Raw genomic sequence first — 25,884 nt, 5'->3', positions numbered from 1 at the left:
TAGGCACAAATGAATTATTATCACAGCATCTGCAAGGGACCTGACTGGGGTGATTAAGAGCTTCTATCAGCACTGGATAAAACAGTAGGTACTTACACACTATCTTGACTTTTGTTTCAGCATCCCTCCCCTCAAAGATTACTCTTTCTACCAGAGGTAACCGGGCAGACACTGAGAGCCTCCATTAGCTAACTGCTTCATGTTTGCTGTTCTATATAGTAAATTACCATGTAGTGATAAGGCTACAACAGTGCAATGATGTAGCCTTGCATCACATGGAAGAACTTGTTTAGTAGAGGATTTGGTAAAGCAAGGTATCTTAATTTTGTCTTTTGGGACAATATTAGAGCCCGGGCAAAACTAAAATTCATAATTATCCTATTTTTAATTGCTATTTAGATATATTGTGTCCATTGTCAATATTTTTGATATTGTAAAACATATTGCATTATAATACTGCTTACATTTGTTGCTAATTTTTCCAGCCTCTTAAAGCATAGGGGAGTACTTAAGCCATTTCATTATAATCCTGTCCCTATTTGTGTGAGCTGCCTATTTCATAGTCTTAAAAAAAGAAACTAGAAATCAGGATACCTATCCTTTATTTACATTTGAAATAAAATAGATAATGATTATATAAATATTATCAACATTGCACACATACAAATATACCACACACTGGCCTTTCTGCATGCACAAAATAAATAGAATAATAGTTGTATATTGAGAAAGAATATGACATTTTCTAAGATGGAAAATTATAGTGAGCATGAGCAAGTTACATAAATATTAGGCAAGTGTTTACTCATTGTTTGACAAGACTCTGGTTGGACACGTAATAAAAAGGTACAGATTTCAGAATGAGAAATGTAGGTACTTTTTCTCTCTTCTTATTCTAGAGGGCTACACTCAAAATTATATTACTCAAGCACCAAAGTAGATATATAATCTCTGTTAGGAGATATGCATAGTGCTTACAGTTTTAAATGTAGACATTTTAAGTTAAGAAAATGTGCAAAGTACTGAGTCAAACTCCTGGAATCCAGTTGCAGAGAGGGAGGAGTGATGTGCAAAGGGGTCAAGACCAGGCTGGAGAAACCCACAGAAACAGCTGACCTGAGCAAGGGGGACCTCATGAACACCAGTCTGACAGCTGGGCAACCAGCATAGGACTGAACCAGGCCCCCTGAACATGGGTGTCATTTGGGGGACCTGGGCAGTCTATGGGGCTTCTGACAGTGGAACCAGTATTTATCCCTAGTGCGTGAATGTACTTGGGGGCCCATTCCCCATGGAGGAATATTCTCTTAGCTTAGATACACAGGGGGCCTAAGTTCTGCCCCAAATGATGTGTCAGACTTTGATGGTCCCTCATGGGAGGCCTCACCCTCCCTGAGGAGTAGATGGGGGTGGGATGGGGGTTTGGTGGGGTGCATGGGAGGATGGGAGGGAGAAGGAACTGGGATTAGTATCTAAAATAAGATGGTTTTTAATTTAAATAAAAAGTTATTTTACTAAAAGAATATGTGTAAAGTAGAAAGTGGCTTTTGGAGAGAGAGGAGAATAGAGGCATGAGAAAGTGTAATATGAGTTGGGAGTGATCAAAAATTGCTATACATATGTATGTATAAAGTGGCTACAGAATAATAAATACATGAGTAAATCATGAGCAAAATAACTGCATAGATAAGTTAAACATGTTTGTACTCTTCTGCTGATATATCATGGTAGAACAAATTATATCCTTAACCAGGAAGTTAGATGTTTAATAACCAGTGTTACTACTATAGTACACATGTCCTCCATAGGTGAATTTGTTTATATTTAGTGCCATGTATTTCAATATGTATTCAATTTTGGGCATCTGGAAGCCACATTCAAGTTATTGGACCCATTCTTTCTTTCTTTTTAAATTTCAGTTTATATTCCAACCACAGTTCTCCCCCCTACACCTCCTCCAACCCTCCCTTCACCTGCTCCCACCCTCCCTTCATCTCCCCCCAAGCCCACCCCCAGTCCACTCCTCCTCATGGGTAAGTGCTCCCATGAGGAGTCAACATAGTCTGACACAATAGGTTGGGTGAGGGCCCGGCCCCTCTCCCATGCATTAAGACTGAGCATGGCATCCCACCATAGGGAATGGCCTCCAACAAGCTAGCTTATGTACAGGATTTGTATCATGATGACCCATTCTTTCTAGTTGCATATTCTCTTAAAAAAAAGGAAAGATTTTTTTCTTGAGACTTTTTATAATATAGTAACAAGAGACAGGAGAAATAAAGTCAGGCATCTCTCCATAAGGTATTATAAATTACTGACACATGACACATGATAAAATAGTCTATATAGCAACTGGCATGTATCTATTATCAAAATGACCATCTACTAGCTCAAATGAAGTACTATACATGTATTGAAAATATTAATGGATGAAGGTGCTATGTAATCTTTGTATTTTTGTGGCAATATGAAATTCACTAAAACAGGAAGAAATTCAAATTGTTATTTGTTAATTTCATACAGTGTGGGTTTTTTTTTGTTGTTGTTTTTTGAGACAGGGTTTCTCTGTGGCTTTTGGAGGCTGTCTTGGAACTAGCTCTTGTAGACCAGGCTGGTCTCGAACTCACAGAGATCCGCCTGCCCCTGCCTCCCGAGTGCTGGGATTAAAGGTGTGTGCCAACACCTCCCGGCCATAATAAATCTTTTAATCAAGGTTAGGGGTTTCCAGTTCCATCCATTTACTTGAAATTTAATAGTTTCATTTTTCTTAGTAGCTGAATAATAGTCTGTAGTCTGAATAATAGTCTTCCTGGTGTCCCGGTAGCCTGCTGTTTCTGTCTTCACTACACCTTTTGGAAGTTGCTCGCCTGCACTTCCTGATACCCTAGTATTGTTACCCTCCTTCTCAGGTCTTTGATAAGGTTGAAGATTTGACTGTCACAATTATTGTTCTCTCTTCCTAGATAGAAATATTAGCTACAAGATTTAAACTTTCCAGCTTAGGATAACTCTATTGTAATCTCTGTTATGTCTTTACCCTATGACTGGATATGTAGTTGTTGCCATTTGCTCTAGTTGCATCACTGGCAATAGGTCTTAAGTATGTTGTTCTTACTTTTCCTTCTCCTAGAGCATACTTGATATTTGATATCTTTGTATATAGTTTCTTATCAAGCCTAAATCTTTTTCTTTAAACTAAAAGGGGAATTGTAGTGTGATATTCACCCTGCCCACACCTATAGCACTGACCATGCCCATTTGGGTGTAGTCACAGGTGAGGACTTGACAGAGGGAGGACTAGATCTGGGGTCCAGGACATCAGAGCTCTCTGGCTTCCAGTTGGGTCACTGGGAACAGCCTGGGAGGATCCTTGGAGCTCGAACCCGCGGTGGTCACCTGCCTCTTGTTTATTCTCCCCGAATAAACTTCACTTAACCTGTACTGAGTCTAGTGAATCTTGATTCCCATTCATTAGCACTCAGATGTGTAAATATACTACAGTTTTATTATCCATTCATCAGTTGGTAGATCTCTAGACTCTCTCCTTTTCATAGTGATTGTGAATACAACAGCAACAAACATGGACAAGCAGGCATCTCTATAGTAGGACATGGAGTCCTTTGGCTATATGATGCCTAAGAATGGTATAGATATATTATGTATAGAACTATTTTTAACTTTTTTGAGACTCCTTCACACTCATTTGTATAGACCAGTTTGCAATCCCATCAGCAGTGAATCAGTGTCCTCCTTTCCTCACATCTGGGCCAACATTTGTCAACATTTTGTGTGTATGTGTGCTAAATGTTAAATTTCTGTATTATAGATTTTAGATAATTTATATGTCTATTTCATAATGAAAAGAGGTCTTTTATTTTATTACTATAGTATCTTTATTTGTTCTTCAATATTTACATACATGTATACGTATATTTTTATCATATCCACACCAACTTGCCTCTCCAACTTCCCCCATATCAATATTCCTCTTTCAAAACTGAAGAAAATTGACTTTCCTCACTCCACAGCCATCAATTACAAATAGCTCCTCAGCTGGGTGACCTCACTCTGATCCATGCTGGAATTGTGATTGGCTTGATCTTGTGCGGGTCTTGCATTGACAACTACATGGCTGTTATGAGTGCGTGAGTGTAGTGGTCCTGTTACATCCAGAGGATAAGTATTTTTCAGACATTCTGTATACTCAAAGTCTGGCTCTTATGATCTTTCAATCCTTGTTCTGCATAGTTAGTTCCCTTGGTCTTTGGAGGAGGACGTGTGATATAAATGTCTTGCTGAGGACGGAGAATCCTCTAGTTATTGATTCTTTGCACTTTGACCAGTTATCAGTCCCTGTATCAAAACTATCAACTGGAAAAAGAAGCTTCTCTGGTGAGCTTAAAGTTAGCCATCCTGACTAGGGTGAGATGAAAACTTGAAGTGCATGTAACTTTCATTTTCCTAATGGCTAAGGATGTTGAACATTTTAAAAATGTTTCTCAGTCTTTTGTTTGATCTTTTCAGAACTCTCTATTTAGATCTATTACCTAATTTTTAAAATGAGTTACTTGTTTTCTTCTTGTTTCCTGTTTTGTTTCTTGTTTCATATATTCTTGATACTAACTCTCTGTTGAATGTATGACTGGTAAGATTTTTTTTTCCTGTTCTATTGGCTGTCTCATCACTCACTTGCTATACAGCTACTGTTTTGTTTCATGAAGTTTCATTTATTGATCTATTATCAACAACTGAACAGAAAACAAATAAATCAAATCAGCAAACAATAAAACTCTTAAGAAACCATTTTGAATGCAGAGTTAGATGAAATGCATGACAGAGAAAAGATAGGGTTTATGTTTCTAAAGCCATATCAAATCAGATATTAAGGGTATCAGTGGCCTTCTAAGTTCAAAGACTTCCAAGGGAGGGGATATAGAATGCAGTGCTATAAAGGGTGAAAAGGAAGTAACAGAACAAGAAGGGCAAAACTGGGATGAGTAAATGGAGAGTAGTGTAGGGAATAAATGGAGGGATAAATAACACCTGTATGGAAGAGAAGTGACACCATTATAAATAAATTTACTCTTAGAGTTGGTTCCTTTTCAATTTTTTGGTAATCCCATATGTGAATGCTTATATAAATGATAGCTAGAAAGATATAGAGATAGATTTGTTGATCAGGGACCAACTGAAGAACAAGTAACAGGTGTACCTGACTACTACTTATTTTAAAATAAATATAGCCAGACTTCTCAAATCTGGAATTGCATGGTCACTGACATAATCCCTAAAATAATTAATGGTAGCCCAAATTCTTAAAGACCAATGTACCCAATATTTTCTCATCTAATATATACCTAAGTTGGTAAGTACATTGATGCTACATGAATTCAAATGTTTGCTGTGAATTAGAAGTGTCACTAAAATGTTATAAAGTATAGAGGTAGAAATTTTAAGGAAATCCTCCTAAATGAGTCTTAAAATATGACTAGTCATTTTCATTCCAATGAAATAGGTGTCTAAAATTAGACAAATATAAATAATAGCCTTCACTGAAAATACTGTATTTTAATTACACATTTTAGTTTAATAATCTCTTCTTTCTTTAGCTTTCCATGGCTTGTATTTAAGGGACCAAAACTCTAAATTAACAAATGAGAAGTGAGTACCTAAATTATATATAAAACTCACCTTAATCCAAATTAATTCCATAAGCTTACTGTGGTATCTGGGAGTTCTGGTTTGCATTCTGATTGGACATTTGTATAGAATTAAATATTTATCCTATGGAATAATTTTAAAAAGGAAGTCAACATTTGAGCTAAATTCAGAGACACAAATATGCACACTATCATGATTCGTGATAGCATAGTTTTGCATGGTGGAAGCCTAGGAGTAGCAATAAGAGATCAGGCTAAAAGAAAATAGAACAGTGTTTTTAACATTGCATTTTCAAGCCTTTGCAGTGTAGACATGTGAAAGGTTTGCAAATTGCAAGGAGCTATTTTAGCTTGAATCTGATAAAAAACAACTTAGACATGTCACCCTAAAATAAGAAAGTCATGTTATTTAACAAAACAAAAGGGAAGTGGGGCTATCACACATGTCAAAATGCTGTAAACAGATAAAATACGAATATATGTTCACTTCTTTTGTATGCATACAATGACAATTTAATAGCCAGAAATTATTCAGCTAAAAGGATTGAAGGAACACACATTGGTTAACTTCGGCTAGTGAAGACTAGGGCCTTCTGGTCCAAGATGTTTTGGCATTAGAGCTCCAGTTCCCTCTAGTAGTACATGAAAGAAAGCCAAATCAGAACCCACATAGAGTCTGTGTGTGAGGAGGGTGCCTTAAATTGTAGTAAAGATACAAAATTCCCACCATTGAAAGCAAAACAAGATTCTTCACATCGATATACCATGTGAAATATTTATATTACTTATGTAGAAAAGTTGTAGATTCTACATAATATGGTTTTTTAATAATTTTTATCTGAATTAGAAAGATTATTTTACTTGTCCCTCTCCCTCTCCTCCTCCCCTGCCCTCCCCAAGTAACACCATACCTATCCTAAACCCTTTCTGCTCCCCAGGGAGGGTGAGGCCTTCCATGGCGGGTCTTCACAGTCTGTCATGTCCTTTGGGATAGAGCTTAGGCCCACCCCTTGTGTCTAGGCTGAGGGAGTATCCCTCCATGTGAGATGGGCTCACAAAGTCCATTCCTATGCTAGGGATAAGTACTGATCCACTCACTACAAGGGGCCCCATAGATTTCCGAGGTCTCCTAACTGACACCCACATTCAAGGGGTCTGAATCAGTTCCATGATGGTTTCCTAGCTATCAGTATGGGAACCAAGAACTCTCCCTTGTTCAGGGCAGCTGTTTCTGTGGGTTTCACCAGCCTTGTAAGGACCCCTTTGCTCATCAGTCCTCCTTCTCTGCAACCAGATCCCAGTTCAGTTCAAGGTTTAGTGTGGGTGTCTGCTTCTACTTCCACCAGCTGCTGGATGAAGGCTATAGGATGGCATATAAGTTAGTCATCAATCTCATTATCAGGGCAGGGCATTTAAGGTATCCTCTCTTCTGTTGTTTTGACTGTTAGTTGGTGTCATCTTTGAAGCTCTCCAGACATTTACCTAGTGCCTGATTTCTCTTTAAATCTATAATGTCTCCCTCTGTTATAGTATCTCTTATCTTGCTCCCTTCTGTTCTTCCCTGATATCAACCTCCCCGCCCCATCATCGCCCCTCCTCTTCTCCCTTTCTCATTCTCCTAGTTCCCTCCCCCTCCTCCCATGCTCCTGATTTGCTCAGGAGATCTTGTCCTTTTCCCCTTCCCCAGGGGAGCAAGTATGTCTCCCTTAGGGTCCTCCTTGTTTACTAGCTTCTCTGGCATTGTAGATTGTAGGCTGGTAATCCTTTGCTCTGTGTCTAAAATCCACATATGAGTGAGTACATACCATGTTTGTCTTTTTGTGACTGGGTTACCTGCCTCAGAATGGTTTCTTCTGTTCCATCCATTTGCCTGCAAATTTCAAGATTCCATTGTTTTTTTTCCTGCTGAGTAGTACTCCATTGTGTAAATGAACCACATTTTCTCTATCCATTCTTCAGTTGAGGGGCATCTAGGTTGCTTCCAGGTTCTGGCTATTACAAATAATTCTGTGATGAACATCATTGAACAAATGTCCTTGCTGTATGAATGTGCTTCTTTTGGATTATGTGTTCACTTCTGAAATCTGGTTGGGTATTACTGGGTATGCTGCTTCAAAAACACAAAAAGTCATATTTGCTTATTTTCTTGCTGTTCATCTTGGGTAGAAGAGATCCTTAGTTATTTGAGCCAATTTGAGCTTGGAATAGAAGTTCATATTCTATAAACACATGTATAATATTGGGAAGAGGGCATTTTCTTGATTTCTTAGAAGTTTTAAAATTCAAACATGACTTTATTAAAATAAGTTGTAATGTATTTAGTTTTAAAACCAAACAAGAGTAGCCTTGATAATCCTCTCTTATTAATTCACAGTGCCAAGCTGTATTATACCCTGAAAGATGAGTTACCTAAAGTGTACAAATATCAAAATCATTGCCACCTATTGAAAATTTATTCAGTAACAGAACATTATTCAATACAGAAGTATGTAAAATTCCAGTCAAAGATTCCCTTTGCATAAAATTCTAAGACCTGGCCTGACTCCAAGCAATAATTGTGATGACATCTGTGATCCTTTAGGAAACGTCATCCCTGCCCTGCCTAAAAGATCAATTGTGAGAAGAAAAGAGTCATTTGTAAAGGACACATCTGACACAGTTTATCATTAATGGATCATTTGTTGGATGACTTCTCATACAAATTTATCAAAAATTTCACTGAAGATCTCCAGTTTTATTTGATGACATATTTTATATCTGGGTGTACCTATTACAGACCTGGAGTGGGATGGCATCCAAGTGAGTATGTTATTACCTGGGTATTTGAAAACTGGTTACAATGTATTTGCAACAAGAGTCTTTGTTTTAAGGTTAATCTTGGATTCTCTTCATCTTACTTCTGTATCTTTCTTTGGAGATGGATCAGGGCAATGAGTCATCATTTTTGTTTGGCTAATTTTCCTGGATTATAAATGAGTAATGGTTGGTAGGAAGTACACTAGTGATGATATACTGCTCTATGCTTCTACTTAAGTCAAGGGGAGTGTACTCCATCCAAAACTCTTATGGGTGGAAAGGTAATCAAGGCACCTACTCATCTTTATTGTTTTTTTTTGAGGCAGTGTCTATGTGCCCGAGACTATTCTCATAGTCACAGTCTTCTTGTGTCTACCCCAAAGTGCTAGAACCATAGGCATGTAAGCCTTACACAGCTCCACATCTTTAACTTTAATTAATGTCAATTTAGTTGCAGAAAACCAAAAGATGACTATGGGATCCAAGATCTGATCAAATAAAAACCTTCATATGATTTTACTAATCAAGAGATGAATTAATGCTGCTATACAGGAGTGTAGGATCACAATACTGTTTTCTGGCATGTTGCCACCAACCAAGGACACTAGGGGTTTTGCCGTAGTTATTGTTCTATTGTGATAAAACAAAATGGCTAGTGCAACTTATAAAATAAATAATTTAATTGAACTTATAATTCCAGAGTGAAGGCACTCCAGCAGAAACAGCTGACAACTCATATTTTAAAACAGAAATCAAGAGACACAGACAGAGAGAGTACTGGGAATGGCTGAAGGCTTTTGAAGTGTTAAAGCTTGCCCCAGTGACACATTTCCCAAACAACACCACAACTCTTAACCCTTCCAAGTTTCACTAACTGGGTACCAAGCATTCAAACATATGAGCCTATAGGGGCCAGTCACTGCAGGCTTATTTTCTGAAGTATGTTCATCTGAAGTCTTGTTTAGTTGGTAGTACTCACTCTGAAATCATAGAAATAATGGTATTAGATGAAGACATAGACTCCCTTTCTTTTGGCATATCAGAGAGGCCATGCCACCAAGATCCAGAAAATGATGTTCAGTCCAGCAAAGGCAAAGCTGTCACTAGAGGAAACTGAAGGTCTTTTAAAATGGCAATATTCTGTGTTGTGTACTTCCCTCCTTTACTTCCCTTAAAACCTAATATAAAATCATCAACTGCCATTTAAAATACAAGAATGATAAGATCTTCATATTTTAGATTAATGCCATGACCTTGGGGTACAATTTTCTTTTTTAAATTTATTTAATTTAGAAACAATCTTATTTTACATATCAATCCCAGGTTCCTCTCCCTCCCATCCTCCCATACCCTTCACATACCCCCCCAATTTCATCCCCAATCCACTGCCCAGGGAGGTTGAGGCCTTCCCTGGGCAATCATCAAAGTCTGTCACATCATTTGGGGGAGGGCCTAGACCCTCCTCTGTGTATCTGGGCTTTCCCTTACAAAAATTTAAGTGTAATTACTGAGCAGTATATATTTTGTTGGTAGTGGTAGGATTTAATATTTTAAACCTTAAACATTAAGTCATTTTCCATGACCACTCTTTCTGGAATAGCTGAAGACATCAGTGTCTGTCTCTAAAGCAGTGGTCCTCAACTTTGTTAATTCTGCAACCCTTTAATTCAGTTCCTCATGTTTTGGTGAGCCTCCAGCTATAAAATTATTTTTGTTGCTATTTCATAACTGCAATTTTGTTACTGTTATGAATTGTAATCTAAATATGTGATATGTAGGATATCTGATATTCAGTGCCTATGAAAAAGTCATTTGACCCCCAAGGGGGTTGAAAATCTCTGCCTTGGAGTTTTCTCCATTATTCTTTGCTGTTTAAAATAAAATCCTATAGAGTTTGGAAAAAATGGAAAAAGGGACCCCAAATATAAATGAACCACAAATAACCATAGAAGAGAAAACATACCAAACAAAAAGACAAGGGCATGCTGATACAGTAAATGAGCTGAAAAGCAAATGCTATACAAATCTTTGAGACATATACTCCAGAAATCATGAGTGTGTTAAGGTGACGACATTCCTTTGAGAAAGTTGTCAGGTTTGAGTTCTTGAACATAGTTCCTAAAGGAGGAAGTCTGACATTTCCAGCCTAAATGCTTTCCACAGGGCAGATAGCTTATCCTTATGAAGTAGGAAGATTAGGTCCCAGTCAACAAATAGGAAATAGCTTTCTCTTTCTTTTACTAAAGGAAGGCTTTTTGGTCCCTTAAAAGTCATACCACGTAGGTAGCCACCTACACACAAATCACAGCCAATCCTCGGGTGAGGCCCTGGGGACTGGTTTATTTTCCACTCCACCCTTGCTCTTTCTACCAGACCCCATAAGGTTGGTTTCCTCCTTTACTTTCACAGGCTATTAATCCTGTGAAGCAGTGGATAGGGCACACACTCAAAGAGAAAATTTTGAGAAGGACGGCAAAAAGTGAAAAGGGCCAGAACGATGTGATTATCTTGGACGTTAGTTTATTTTATGTAAGCTTGGAAGCTCATAACTTTCCTGTAAAAAAAAAAATCCCCTCTTCTTGTCCAAATGCTCATGTCTGGTCTGAGACACAAGGTGAACATTCAGAAAAGCTGAGGAAAATCCCCACAGCCCTGTCAGCACCAAGAACAGGAAATGCATACAGTTTTCCCACTGCAGTATAACTTATGATCGCCTCATCACTTCTACAAAGTCAAAATATTCAAGAATTAATGTGTAAAATGGAGCTTCGTGGGATAGTGGCTTATCCTCTAAAAGAAAAGAGTTTGGGAAACACAAACACAGACTGGCAAATACCCAAGACACTGATAGCTGTATTTGGGCTAAATGTAATTTGAAATAATTTCTTTTACTGCTTTAGAGTGCCATTCAAAAGCAAGTTAATACTTTCACTACTGTTTTAATCATGCATCAATATAAAAGTACTTGATTTCCACTATAAATGAACCCTAAGTTTTAAACAACAGTCAAGAAATGGAGGTTTGTCAAATTGTTTACAAAAGATTGTAATATATGAGAAACATAAAGGGATACAAACAATAAGTTATCTTTTGGGCTAGATTTTCAATAAACTTACTTGTATTTGTGATTCAGATACAAGGGCCTTGAAGGATACCAAATTTTGGTAGACATAGATGGACTAGAGACAGAGCTATTGAAACAAAATGAAAAAAACTCCAGAATAGGAAAAAAAAAGATAGGAACAATTTTGAAAAAAAAACTTGACTTTGAGCTTTATGTTATTGCTTTTATACTCAAAGGACATTCTCCAATTTTTGTGTACATTGAACTTGTTAAGATGCAGGTACCTTCTTTCAACTTTTTGTCTACTATTATTCATTTCATGCAGGAATATATACTTTAAACACACACTGTGGTTATTCTGGGGATCAGAATTTTAGAGAGTTGACAGAAGAAATGGGAAATAATAAAGATAGATTAGTAAAACAATGGGAAGCTCTTTAAGAACAATTGGCCTTATCATTTTTATGGATTGAAAAGGTAGGGGATTCTGGTATTGTTAGTGCTCAGTACAGACATGCTTGAAAAGTCGTTGGGAGTGTACATCCTCAGTGCAAATTGATATGTACTCTCCAAAACAGCTCAGTGAAGGTGTGACAATGCTCACAATGACTGCACTGTCTGCCTGCATGCATCGTCCCTCATTTCATGAAGGTGAAGTGTAGGCATCTCATAGAATGTGGTGAAGCCTCTAGAAATGGCACCCTGGCAGAACACACTTCTTTATAATAAAAAGGCTAGGGGAACATATAGTGGGCCTGACCAAATTAGCAAACTCCCTAAGACAATTAACTGCAAAATCATTTCCCCAAAATATTTGCTTATCGCCATGTGGCATTTACCAAACAGCTTTCCCAGGCAATCTGTGAGATAGTTAACTTCGAAAATTTTTCAGAAATCCAAAGACCTGGAGATTCTCAGTGCACGCTGGTCAGAATCAATAAGAAATTGTTCTGCTCTTTTCTCCCTAGAGATGCCATCGCTCATGTATCATAATGTTACAAGTGTTTCCCATACAAATGCACACAGCTGTTCAGTCTCAAATGGTTTGCAGGTGCTTGTGGAGGCAGTCTATATTATCGTGCCTGGTTAGTATGCATCTAACCAGAACTCTAAAATAAAATTGGCTTTTCTGAAAGTGATTGCCTATAGCTTGGGATTAGGTGGTTTGTCGCTTTAGTTTTTGTTTGTTTTGTTGGTGTTTTGCAAAACTCACATCACAAAATAGCATCTCTATTGAAAATACATTTTAAAAACTACAATGTGTAATTAGATAATTTGATTACATTGTATTTTATAATTTCCATTCTTAAAATGTAGATGCACATTTTTACGGAGAGTCTTAAAGTATGAACTAATATATTCTTAGACAATAGCATCTTAAGTCTTACCAAAATGATACACAAAGCTTTTCCTAATACTCATTTGAGGCAAGCTTCATCTAGGTAAGTAAACAAAGATACAATGTATCTGAAACAAGCACACTCTTGAAGCATCAGCAAAATTCAGCAAATGTTCACTTTTGTATATATAAAAATAAATATGTAGGTAACTCTCCTCAATGGCTGTAGGAAATATCTTCTGACCTACATAGGGCCTTCTCTCTCCAACTTTTTTTTTGAGGAAGGAAAGGCTCCTAAATAAGGGGAAAGTTTTTGAAAAGTCTGTCATGGTAATTCAAATAAATATCTCATTTAAATTCAGGGTGTGTTCAGATACCTGTAACAGTGTGGGTTCGTTCTTGTAAAGGATCATCGCTATGAATAATTTCATGTGTGGAAACAAATGTCCCTTTTCATTTCTGTCCCTACAACCCTACATGAAGGAATTTTTGCGCTTAGAATAGGACAGCTGGCCTAAGGTTTTCCAATGATTAGAAGTTTCATTCAACTTTTCCACTAGAAAATCATGTTGGCTAGTGAAGGGGAAGCATCATCAACTGTGCGGGGAGGGATATGGATAAGAGAGATACTCAGAAGCATCCATGAGTTTTAGGATGCTGTGTGGAGATGGACATTCATCAGATAAAAGCAGCTTATGTACATGTACCAAAGCATGATAATTAGATAAACTATTTTGTACAACAATTATACACTTACAAAAATTGTAACCAATGGTGCAGGAATGAAGACAGAAGAAGTATCACCTTTAGGAGTGTGTTGTCTTGACTTTCAGTTTAGATTCAGCAAACAGCAAATATGTTCTTTTTGTTTACATTTTTAAATGTTGGGATTGTAAATTTAATTACATTTCTCCATTCTCTTTCTTTCATCCAAACCTTCTCAAATAACTCTTTCCACTCTCTTTCAAATTCATCTTTTCATTCATTGTTATTGTATACATATATGTATTTGTATATAAGTATAAATGTAAATATTACCTGCTTATTATGTGTCATGTTACTTGCATATGTGCTTTCATATCTGACCATTTGGCACTGGCCAGCCAGTTGGTGTGTTCTTCCCTAAGAAAAACTACCTGGCCCACCCCAAGCTTTCCTTAGTTGCCTGTAGTTTTCTGTGTAGGGTTGAAGCCTCAAGGGCTTTTCTCAGTCCATTTTGGCATGTCCATTGATGTCCTCGTTCAGCTCATGTCTGGGTGGTTCTGTTAGTGAAAATTTATGGATATAACTTCTGACATTACCAGGAGATACGATCTCACAGCAAACTTCCTGATCTTCTTTCTCTTACAATCTTCCCATGCTATGACAGATATTGAAGATCCCCATGGAAGGCCTCACCCTCCCTGGGGAGCAGAAAGAAGATAGGATAGGGGGTCAGTGGGGGGCAGGGAAGGGAGAGGGAACTGGGATTGACATGTAAAACAAGTTTGTTTCTAATTTAAATTCAAAAAAATAAAAAATCTTCCCTTCCTTTCTTCCAAAGTGCCCCATGGTCTTATGTGTTTTGTAGACATATCCGTTGGTGTGGGCACCGAGGCTTAATTGGGGAAAGGGCCTGTCTAGTAGATGTATCCATTGGAACTGGGCTCCACACCTCCCTATTTTGATGGGGTGTGGTTTTCCGTAGTGTTGTCTGTTGCAAAGTGAAGTTTCCTTGGTAAGGAGTGAAGACTGCACTTATTTGTAGATGTGAGGGCAAACATTTAAAGTTTGTTGTCAGGTATTTTGCTGGTTTAGTTAATTAGTAGTTGTCAGTTCTCATCTATTACATGTTTCCCATCTTACATGTTCACATTATCTATAATCACATTCTTACACACTGGATTTTAGGTTCAACAAGAAAAATGTCACACAGATTTTTATATTGTTTATCAGTACAGCAACTGGCAAGCTGTAGATGCTGAGTAAATATTGCCCAGTAAATATTTGATGAATATACCAGGCCAGGATCTCAGAACCTAGATGACTCAAAAGCACACAAAAAGCAGTCCATAATTTCGAGGAATTTTTGGGCTAGTTGGAGTTGGATATAATGGGCAGGAGGACAATAGAATAAATAATGCACACATAATTGGCAAAAGGAAAAGTTGGGTTATTGCAAAAAGTTACAAATGAGATTTGAAGATGGCAGCTAGCATAACAGTGTTGCTTTTTTTGTTGTTGTTTTCTTGATTATTTTGGCAGTATTTATTTGATATATATTATAATACCAGGGAATTTTTCTTCTTATTTGTGTGTTAGAATCCAGAAAAGTCTCTTATGCTGATGTTTTAATTTTCCCTTTCTCTGAGTTGAAAAATGTTGATCTCTCTTCGAAGACCTTGTCACACCTTGGTGTGTTCCTGTGTGTGTGTCTAAAGAAATAATCAAAAGGCTCTCAGATGTGCACTTGCAACACGGAGGTGCATGCTCCTCAACTCTAGGAATTCTAACATTTGTTATGATTAATTGTCCCCATTTATTTGCTCTCTTTGTTTTTAATTCTTGCTATTTCTTATTTTCTCCTTTGAACTGTTTCTCTGCTAACATCCGTTTCTCAGTCTTTTTTGTGTCAGGAAGAACAGGAAACCCAAGAAAGGAAAAGAGAGAGAGAGAGAGAGAGAGAGAGAGAGAGAGAGAGAGAGAGAGAGAGAGATGAGAGAGAGAGAGAAAGGAAGGAAGGAAGGAAGGGAACAAAGAGATGTTGCAGGCTAAGGCAGCATCACTGTCACTGCTGTCTGAAAACAACGAAGTAGTTCTGAAGAGTATGACCATTAAAATTGTGTATTCAACCTGAGATCAAACTTTAGGAAGTTACATGACACTGTTGTAAAGATTGATTTCCATGCTATACAGTTTCTGATTTGTAGATAACATATAGCTTTAAAGAGCTAATCTAGAAAAAATAATGAAAGCCTTATGTAAAATGGAGGATAATAAAAATGGACAAAGAAATTAAGTAATGAAGACCTAAACTGGAGCAAAAGATGCAAATTTTACTATGGGTGGTAATAAGAATGACTTTGCAGAAAACAGTCTCTTAATGTAAGTAATGTTTATTGAGTACTTATTGCATATTCACAATGTACTATTATATATATATATATACATACACACACATATATATATATATGCATAGTAAATTATCATACTGATTCTCCAAGTTTGGTACCATGATTGCTGTCATTTTTAATGTACATGAGCTCATGTTCTATGCATCAGTGACTGACTTCATAACTTAACACATTTCCCCTCCATATTAAGCAATTTTGTTGCAAATGACAGAACTTCCTTATTTCCAAGGGCTGAATAATATTCAGTTGTGTGCATGTACAGATGCTTCTTTATACACTCATTGTTGATGGCTACATAAATTCATTCTGTATGTTCTCTAAAAGAAATGATGCTGAAGTGAACATGGGAATGAAAATGTTTCTTCAAAATACTGAGTTTATTTCATTTAGATAGATACCCAGAGTAGGAATATTGAATCATATGGTGGCTATATTTTTTAATTTTTTAGGTACCACAATCCACCTTTTGCAAAGTGGCACTGATTTATATTTCCTCCAATAAGATAGAAAAACATTCCATTTCTCTACATCTTTACCAGCTCTTGTTTTCTTTTGAATTCTCATAAAAGGCCTTCTTAAGGTGAGTGGTATTCAATAGTGGCTTATAATTTGTATTTCCCTGGTTATTAGTGACACTAACATCTCTTCATACACTCTTTATATGATATCTAAATTTCTACTACTTAATCAAAATCACCACATGTGACTATATTTCAAAGATACCATCTCTTTTCAGAACAGGACAGTTTGTTATCACTTTCTAATAACTATCAGTGTTATTCTTTAGAGTAATTCATAAATGTTATAATGCTGTAATGCCAAGTTTCTACACGTTCTTTATTTGAGAAACAGCAAATATTTAACATCCTTAAATTAAATGCCTTTTAAAGAAAGTGAGATTCACATTTTTAGACAAAATGTGATATTTTACTTACCAGGCAAAATAACAACAATAATTCCTTCAAGGGCTGAATCATGCACACTTCAAACCACATGGAGTTGATAATCCAAACCAGGATGTTTCATAATTCTCTTTTCATTTTTATTCTTCCCACGTATCTTTAAAGTCAGTTAAATCCTTCTAGATTTCAGCAGCCTTGAGGAAACTGTCCAAGTCCCTAAGCTAAAATTTGTTTACCTCAGAAGAAGGGTCATGGACCCAGCTGAGTCAGCCTTTGGGGGATTTGATTCTCTGTTCTGGTGCTCTGCTCTCTTGTCTTGGATAATTAAGAGGTGACTAAATGGCCCATGTAAATGGAAATATTTAAAGAGAGGCTGGTTGCCCACTTGTTTTCCCAACATCTGGGAAGGATTTGAATAAAATCACTGGCCCCTAAACGATGCTTCAAGGACAAATGCAGTGCTGACTACATTAGAATCATATGGGAAGCCGTTTTAAAATACAAATTTCTGGCCTCTCCTAGAACATGTTGAATCAAAGTCTCTGGAGGAAACACCTGGAAAGCTGTAGTATTATTTTTTTGTTGCTTTAAAGAAGTCTTCCTCACATGGGTCTGCAGATCTCCTAAGTTCATGAAACAGTGGTGGAGTTCAGAATTACCAAAGACTCAGCTGAGTGTAATTGTTAAAATGCACATTTTGATTCTGCAGGTCCTGAGAGCAGAGCTGAAATTCTACTGAATTTCTAAGAGTTTCCCATATTTGTTGGCTCAGACATTTTTAGTAACAAAATGCTAGATTATTTTTCAAGTTCCTTCTAGTTTTATTTTTCTGCACCTTGTAGAACAGTGGTTCTCAGCCTTCCTAGTACTGAGACCCTTTTAAAATAGTTCATATTGTGGTGACCTCCAACCCTAACATTATGTCACTGCTACTTCATAGCTGTAATTTTGCTACTGTTATGAATCATAATGTAAATATCTGTTTTTTGGTGGTCTTAGGTGACCCTGTGAAATGGTCATTTGATGCCCAAAGGGCCCATAACTTACAGGTTGAAAATCATTAGCATATTAATCCTCACTCAAATTCTATTAAAACTAATATATTTTTATACATAGGCTTTATTTTCTTATTTTACCCATATACAATGGATTTTGATCATATCCATATCCCACTCCATCCCACCTTCTCCAGACTTCCTCAATATGTTCTCTTCCCAACTTTTATATCCTCTTCTGATTTTTAAATATTCCACTGAGTCCATTGAGAGCTGTCCATATGTGCATGTGTGTGTGGACCATCCCCTGGAGGAGGGGCGACCTATCAGTGGCTACACCCCAAAGAAAAATGATTCTCTCTCCCCCTAGCCAATAATTCCTCACCTAGGGATAAGGCCTTCTGAGCTCCTCTCCTATTCATACTGAAATTTGATTGGATTAATCTTGTGCAGGTAAACTCAGCTGCTCATAATTTCATGAGTGCAAATAAGAAATCTCAATCCAGTTATAGGATACCCTTCATATGGGTTATTGGTAAGGGAGTCTCCAGAGCACTCCACCTCTCCCCCCAAATAAAGCAACTCAGGCTATTATTATTTCTGTTAGTTGCCCACTATAATTAGATTTTAGGATCCCATTGCTGAAGATACCACATACTTTGGTTGTAAGACATAGAGGAATTGGGTCTTTTCTTTTATTCTGTGCTGATACATTATATGCCAACCCCAGTTTCCCCTCCCTCCACACTTTTCCATACTCTGCCCACCTCCTCTCCTCCCATTATCCACCCTTCCTCTGTTTCCCTTAATAAAAGAGCAGGCCTCCACAAGGTTTATCAACAAATTGTTGGCATAACAAGTTATAATAAGACTGGGCACTAACCTTCATATCAAGACTAAACGAGGCAGCCTAATAGGAGGAAAAGGGTCCCAAGAGCAGGCAAAAGACTCAGAGACACCCCTGCTTCCACTGTTAGGAATCCCACAAGAACAAGATACACAACCATAATGTATATGTAGAGCTCAGATCCATATGGACTCTCTTATTGTAACTTCAGTCTCTTAGATGATTTTGTGGGATGTGTTCTTGTGGTATCCTCAACCCATCTGGCTCCAACAACTCTTCCTGCCCCCTCTTCTGCAGGGTTCCCTTGACACTGCCTGGTGTTTGGCTGTGGGTCTCTGTATCTGCTCCTATCAGCTGCTGGAGGTAGCCTTTCTGAAGGCAATTGGCTAGTCACTCTATGAGTATAGTAGAATATCATTAGGAATCATTTCAGTGGATTTTCATTGGATTTCCCCCTGCCATGTTTGGTTCTATCCTGGGTCTCTGGTCTAACCAGCACCTGGTTCCTTGCTGTTCAGATAGTATCAGGCATGGACTCCTTTTCGTGGTATGTGCCTCAAGCTGGATCAGGATCAGTCTCTGGTTGGCCAGACCCACAAATTCTGAACAATTACCCCAGAACATCTTGCAGCCAAGGCAGATTTTAAGCAGAAAGTTTTGTGGTTGTGTTGATGTCCCAATCCTACTGACTTGACTGGTTGTAGAAGATGGCCAGTTCAGGCTTTGTATCCTCCATTACTAAGAGTCTTTACTAGGGTTACTTTCAAAGATTCCATGGAGTTTCCAAATCACCCTCACGTCTCCCACAATTCCAGTTGTCTCTCTCAGTACTCTCTTCCTCCATTCCTTTTGCCCTTCTCCACTGACACCCATCCACACCTTCCCAGTCTACCTACAAAATCTATTGTATTTCCTACTTCCCACAGAGATCCATGTGCCCCTCTTGAGCCCTCCTTATTACTTGGCCTTTCTGAGTTTTTGGATTGTAGCATAGTTATCCTTTACTTTACAGATAATATCCACTTATAACTTAGTACATTACAAGTTTGCCTTTTATGGGGCTGGATTACCTTACTCAGGATGATTTTTTTTTCTAGTTCAATCCATTGACCTGCAAATTTTATTATGCCATTTTTAAACACATAGGTAATACTCTATTGTGTAAATGTACCACTTTTTAAAAATCCATTCTTCAGTTTGGGGAACATTTAGGTTGTTTCTAGTTACTGGTTATCATGAATAAAGCTGCTGCTATGAACATAGTTGAGCAAGTGTCCTTTTGGTATGATGAAGTGTTCTTTGGGTATATGTCCAGGAGTGGTATGGCTGGGTCTTAGGTACATCAATTCCAAATTTTCTGAGGAACAACAATATAGATTTCCATAGTAACTGTGCATGTTTGCACTCCTACTAGCAATGGAACAGCCCCTCCACATAGCCAGCTTTCATTGTGTCAGGTGATTTCATGTAGGCCTCTGGAGGAAAAAGGACATCAGTGGTCCTCTCCATTACTGGATACTCTATGTTGTAATGCTAACCTGATAAAAAAAGATATGTCCACTGGTGCAATAGTGGCACAAATGATGGGGAGCTAAACAGCTCCATTCTGATTGGTGTTGAAGCCTGTTCCATGGGAGGAAATTTTTGACTGTGCACTGTAAACCTTACCAAAAGTCTCTGGCTAGGAAGGCCAGCAGCCCTAGAGAGTAATCTACCATGTTGTTTTGCAAAATGATCATGTTGTCAAAATAACATCAAAATTTTTGTGTATAACACAGATCTGTGCTGCTCTCAACCTTTGTCAGAAAAGCTTCTTTTTGCAATGGGAAGCAATTAATGCAGAGCCTCATTGCTAAGTGCTAAGACTAAGTGACTGTGACTTGTCAGACCTAAGTAAAATATCTATATCATCCACACAGTGAGGCTCAGAAAATATTGCTGAAAAATGAAGCTAAAAAATGTAAGAGCTAGAGTATGGGGAGGACTTTTGAAAAACATTGTCTTCTGGACATAACAAGGCTATTGAACACAGGGTTTCCCCATTTAAAATGCCACATATAATGAGCTTATTTTCTTTTACTTTCAGGTTTGTCATTTTTTCCTCTCCTTCAATATCAATACAGATCTGAAAGGGTCTCAGAAAACAAGATCCACCAAAGAAAATCATCCCGGGATAGATGACCCACTGTGCCCTGAAGGAAACCTTTCTTCTGTGTGAGCCAGGCCAAAAATAAACCCCACAAATTATCCTTCCAAACACCTGTAAAGTGATGATTATCATATGGGAATTTGAGAAGCTGATGTATGACATAGTTTGGAACCAGATGGAAGATATCCAACTTGCATGATGTCCCAAAGGCCTTACTACAAAATAAACAAGAGAAGAAAAAATTACCAATGTTTTATGTGTGCTTGCAGACTAGACTTCTCTAGTTATCATAGACAAAGCTAAGGCAAACATACAACCATTTTTTGAAAAGTTCCCAAATCATATGTAAAGGCTAACAATTGTGACAAAAATTTGTCGTATACTCTGTCTTTCTGACCCATTGACCAGCCATCTTGTGGAAAGTGCAGCTATTACTTATGGATTTAGACTTTGAATGACTATTAGGCAAGGACAGTTTCACTAGAAATAATCATGATTGATAATTATACATGTAACAAGACTGAAGGAGACAATATAGATTTTCGGTATTTCATTTATGCGGTGACATACACTGTTATTCTTGTGCCAGGTCTCATAGGGAACATATTAGCCTTGTGGGTATTTTATGGCTATATGAAAGAAACCAAAAGGGCTGTAGTGTTTATGATAAATTTAGCCATTGCTGACTTATTACAAATTCTTTCTCTGCCACTGAGGATCTTCTACTATTTGAACCATGACTGGCCATTTGGTCCTGGTCTCTGCATGTTTTGTTTCTATCTGAAATATGTTAACATGTATGCCAGCATCTACTTCTTGGTCTGCATCAGTGTACGAAGATTTTGGTTTCTCATGTACCCCTTTCGTTTCAATGACTGTAAGCAGAAATATGACTTGTATATTAGCATTGTTGGTTGGCTGATCATCTGCCTTGCTTGCCTACTTTTTCCTCTCCTCAGAACCAATGATGATACCCCAGGCAACAGAACCAAATGCTTTGTGGATCTTCCTACCAGGAATGTCAATCTGGCACAATCTGTTGCCATGATAACTATTGGAGAGTTGGTCGGGTTTGTTACTCCTCTTATGATTGTTCTATACTGTACCTGGAAAACAGCTTTATCGTTACAAAATAAATACCCCATTTCTCAACATCTTGGAGAGAAAAAGAAAGCTCTGAAGATGATTCTGACCTGTGCAGGAGTATTTCTAATTTGCTTTGCACCTTATCACTTCAGCTTTCCTTTAGATTTCCTGGTTAAGTCCAATGAAATTAAGAGCTGCCTAGCCCGAAGAGTTATTCTAATATTTCATTCTGTGGCCCTGTGTCTGGCAAGTCTGAATTCCTGCCTTGACCCAATCATATATTATTTTACCACTAATGAGTTCAGAAGACGTCTTTCAAGACAAGATTTGCCTGAGAGTATCCAACTCCATACAAAGTCATACAAAATTGTGAGTAACCATACCACTTCTACAATGGGAACTGACCTATGCTAATAAAATCCAGAACTAAATGTGACCTAGAATGAAAGTACCAGAATACATTTGCAATACCCCGTCAACAAGATAGTACTCATAGAAAGTAGTCACAACTTTTAAATGTGTTCTATATTACTTGAGTAGGGAATGCACATATTTATGACAAGACCTAGTTCGAACATTATGTTTCATCATCATTGCTGGTGACATGTCTATGCAGCAATGTATGACCAAGTCTTTAAGACTTAAGTGGTAAAATTTTGATGACACTCTACGCACATATGCTCTCAGCTAGAGTCATCAACATTATCTGTGAACCTAAGTCACAAAGAGATTACTAGCTCAAGTTCACCTTAAGTACTGGGTTTTCTTACCTCAGATGATGAAAACATGTTCAGAGGGAATGCAATTGTCTATTTGTAGTAGTGATCACGATTTGCATTCCAACAATATTTGGTAATGTTTAAAGTGCAATGAACAATACTTTCTGTACACATAACATTACAAAAATAGGATAATTTTTATCTCCAGGGTGTATTCCATTCTATGATTTGAAAACTCCTTTGCTTGGTTTCTTTAGTATCAATATGAAATAACATCTGTCAATCTAATCATTGAATGAAATTATGAAATCGTGCTTTGGTATAATTAAATTAAGAACAGCAAAGCAGTCATGACATACAATAATCATCTATGATTGTATAAAATATTACACTGAATATTCCCAGGGCAGATAGTTTTCTAGAGTCAACTCAATATGACTCACATGGCCTCTAGGCCTAATAGAAAGGAAACAGGAGACAATAACAGTTCTGGCTCTCTTAAACTAGTTCCAAAGAACACCTTCAGAAATGTATGAACCTGCCTAGTAGAGGGATTTTTTCATAGTGTTTTAGAATTACATTGATGAAATCTAACAGGCTACTGCACTTACTGAGTCTATGGAAGTAACAGTGCACCAATTATTCACTAAGCTTGGGCCAGAGTGAAAAGATGAAGCAAACTGAAGCATGTCTCTTAAAATCATCACTATTGTCCTTCATTCTCCAAGCTAAGTTGTGCCTGTCAATGCATCTCCAAAGCCAGAGTAGGGCTTGAAGACACTGGTCATGTGGACTTTCAAGTCTACATTTTTTCAGTTAAGTTTTATGAATATAAAGCCTATATAGATTACCTCTCAGAAACTGTTGAAAGCAATTCTTTCATTTTTTTGAGAAGCTAATTCCATCAGCCTTAGACACTCCTTACAAATGCTTTGCCTATTACCTGCTTGGTACTATTGCACTGGAAAAACTGGGGTATGTGGCTGTAAGTACTAGAATAGTCTTATTATATACATTATGAATAATATCACTTTTAAAATGTTTAACAAGGAAATAGAAATAGAACGCACTCTTCTTTACATTGAGAAAAATGCAGAAACCAAGGAAAGACATTTTTAATATTCAGAAAAATAGGGTAGTTTTAGGCATATAGTTAATTATCCTATATGTGAGGGGGGAAACTAGTTAAATCACCATGAATTCTAACTACCAATACTACTGGAAAACTTCTAAAGTTTTGTCTGAGCAAGTATTGATTATGCTTGTATATTTTTATGAGAATAATACTGGATTAGGAAAATGACTTGTGCTGCTAGCAACAGTATATTTATGTATTTCCTAGTTATTCCTTGTAATGTACATATGTTTTGGTATATTAAATAAGTGTTACATTTTGTTTTCAAAAGAAACTATAAGTGTGTTTGTTCTGTTTGTTTAAAGTTATTTCTGTTTTTAGTGCAGTTTGTGTTGTAATGAGATTACGAGCAATTATTTGTGGAACTACGAAACAACTGTGGGTGCTTGGAATAGACCTCCCTCTTATAACATCTACACCTACTATTTTTTGTAGCATGGCTTATTAAAGTCACTTTGGGAGATAACTGAACCTTTTCTAACATTGATTTCACTATAATCCTGTTATTTTTAAGGGGGAAAGTATTTCTAGGATACTATTTTGACAATCTTGGAGTGGTTGAGGATATATCTCACTTGTTAAGCAGTCCTTTTACATCATTTAGGTAAAAGAAAAGTGTGTAAGGATTTTGTGCTATTTATCTACCCAGACTTGCCCATCTAGGTTTGTATTCAACATCTGGTTTTCCTGATTCTTCATCTTCCACATCAATATATTTGAATTTTGCTCTATCCCCTGCCCCTTCTAATCAACTTATTCAAATTAAGGTGCTAATTATTAAAGTTAACTTCATATTAATTTATCACAAAACACCTGAAGTTCATACCATAGGAACAGGCATTAACATGAAGTGGTGACATTCAATGGAGGGATTGCAGGCACAGGAAGATGTTCTGGGAGCCCAGACACTCTAAAGAGATTTTTTTTTTAAGTAAATTTTATTTAAATTAGAAACAAGCTTGTTTTGCATGTCAATTCCAGTTCTTTATCCCTCTCCTTCCCCACCCCCCACCAACCCCCTATCCCATCCCCTTTCTGCTCCCCAGGCAAGGTGAGATCTTCCATGAGGGACCTTCAAAGTCTGTCATATCATTTGGAGCAGGGCCTAGGCCCTCCCCCGTGTGTCTAGGCAGAGAGAGTATCCCTCTATATGGAGTGGGCTCTCAAAGTCCATTAATGTACTAGGAATAAATACTAATCCACTACCAGAGATTAATCGGACCTCCAAACTGACATCCTCATTCAGGGGGTCTTGAACAGTACCATACTGGTTTCCCAGCAATCAGTCTGGAGTCCATGAGCTCCCCCTTGCTCAGGTCAACTGTTTCTGTTAGTTTCTCCAGCCTGGTCTTGACCCCTTTGCTAATCACTCCTCCCTCTCTGAATAATGCATTACAAATGACAATATACTTTGCTTCCCATTATGAGGTTACTAAATTCCAAGAAATATCACCATGAACATGGATATAACCTGTCAAGATTTTTTCTTGAAATGTATTTTCCCTCTCTCTCTTCTAATACTAGACTTAGCTTGCAGAGAAAAATCTAATATAGGAAAGAAATAGTACTGCTAAGCAGTTGCCTCTTTTCTGATGTTCCACTCTCCTTGGAAAATCTCTTCTTCAGATCTCCTATTTATCATTTTAGGTGATAAATGACCAAACATAAAAAGAATCTTAGTTGTGGTAGTGTATAGTTAAAGATAAATCATCTCATATTTCTTTTATAAAGATTTTAAATTTTAGTCTCAAAATTAAACAAATTATTTGAATAAAAATTTTATTACAGAATGTTTTTGTGCTATTAATATTGTCTTTTTTATTGCTCATACTATTTTAATGAAATGGTTTGTGTGTTATAGATTTTCATTGTCATACAATAAAACACCAAATTCTATTAGCTGGTGGTTCGTGAAGAGGAGCTCTTTGCCCTACAAACAACCATGCTCTATAAGGATTCATCAGTGGAACTCCATACAACTTCATTTTTATGCCTCCTTTTGGCTTACCTTCCAAGCTACTGTGAAATGTTGTATCTGGAGTTTATTTATGACTCTTATTTATCATATGAATTTTAATA

General features: G+C 37.3%; 1 protein-coding gene across 5 annotated transcripts; it reads left to right on the top strand.

The window, feature by feature from the left end:
- The first annotated feature begins 15 nt into the window (after positions 1 to 15).
- Positions 16 to 25,884, top strand: Gpr174 (G protein-coupled receptor 174). Of its 5 annotated transcripts, XM_035450256.1 has the most exons (4): positions 16 to 88; positions 8,242 to 8,459; positions 20,803 to 22,320; positions 25,667 to 25,884. In XM_035450256.1, the coding sequence occupies exons 3-4, from the start codon at positions 21,358 to 21,360 to the stop codon at positions 25,685 to 25,687; spliced, it is 984 nt and encodes a 327-aa protein (XP_035306147.1). In that variant the 5' UTR covers positions 16 to 88; positions 8,242 to 8,459; positions 20,803 to 21,357; the 3' UTR covers positions 25,688 to 25,884. The 5 variants fall into 5 exon arrangements, with proteins under 5 accessions (XP_035306147.1, XP_035306144.1, XP_035306143.1 ...); XM_035450253.1 differs by lacking the exon at positions 25,667 to 25,884 and having other exon boundaries at positions 16 to 84; positions 20,803 to 24,079; XM_035450252.1 differs by lacking the exon at positions 25,667 to 25,884 and having other exon boundaries at positions 20,803 to 24,079.

This window comes from Cricetulus griseus, chromosome X, assembly GCF_003668045.3.
Source record: "Cricetulus griseus strain 17A/GY chromosome X, alternate assembly CriGri-PICRH-1.0, whole genome shotgun sequence".
NCBI lineage: Eukaryota > Metazoa > Chordata > Mammalia > Rodentia > Cricetidae > Cricetulus > Cricetulus griseus.
The sequence above is the reverse complement of the archived record's forward strand: the minus strand, read 5'-3'. Positions and strand labels throughout refer to the sequence as shown.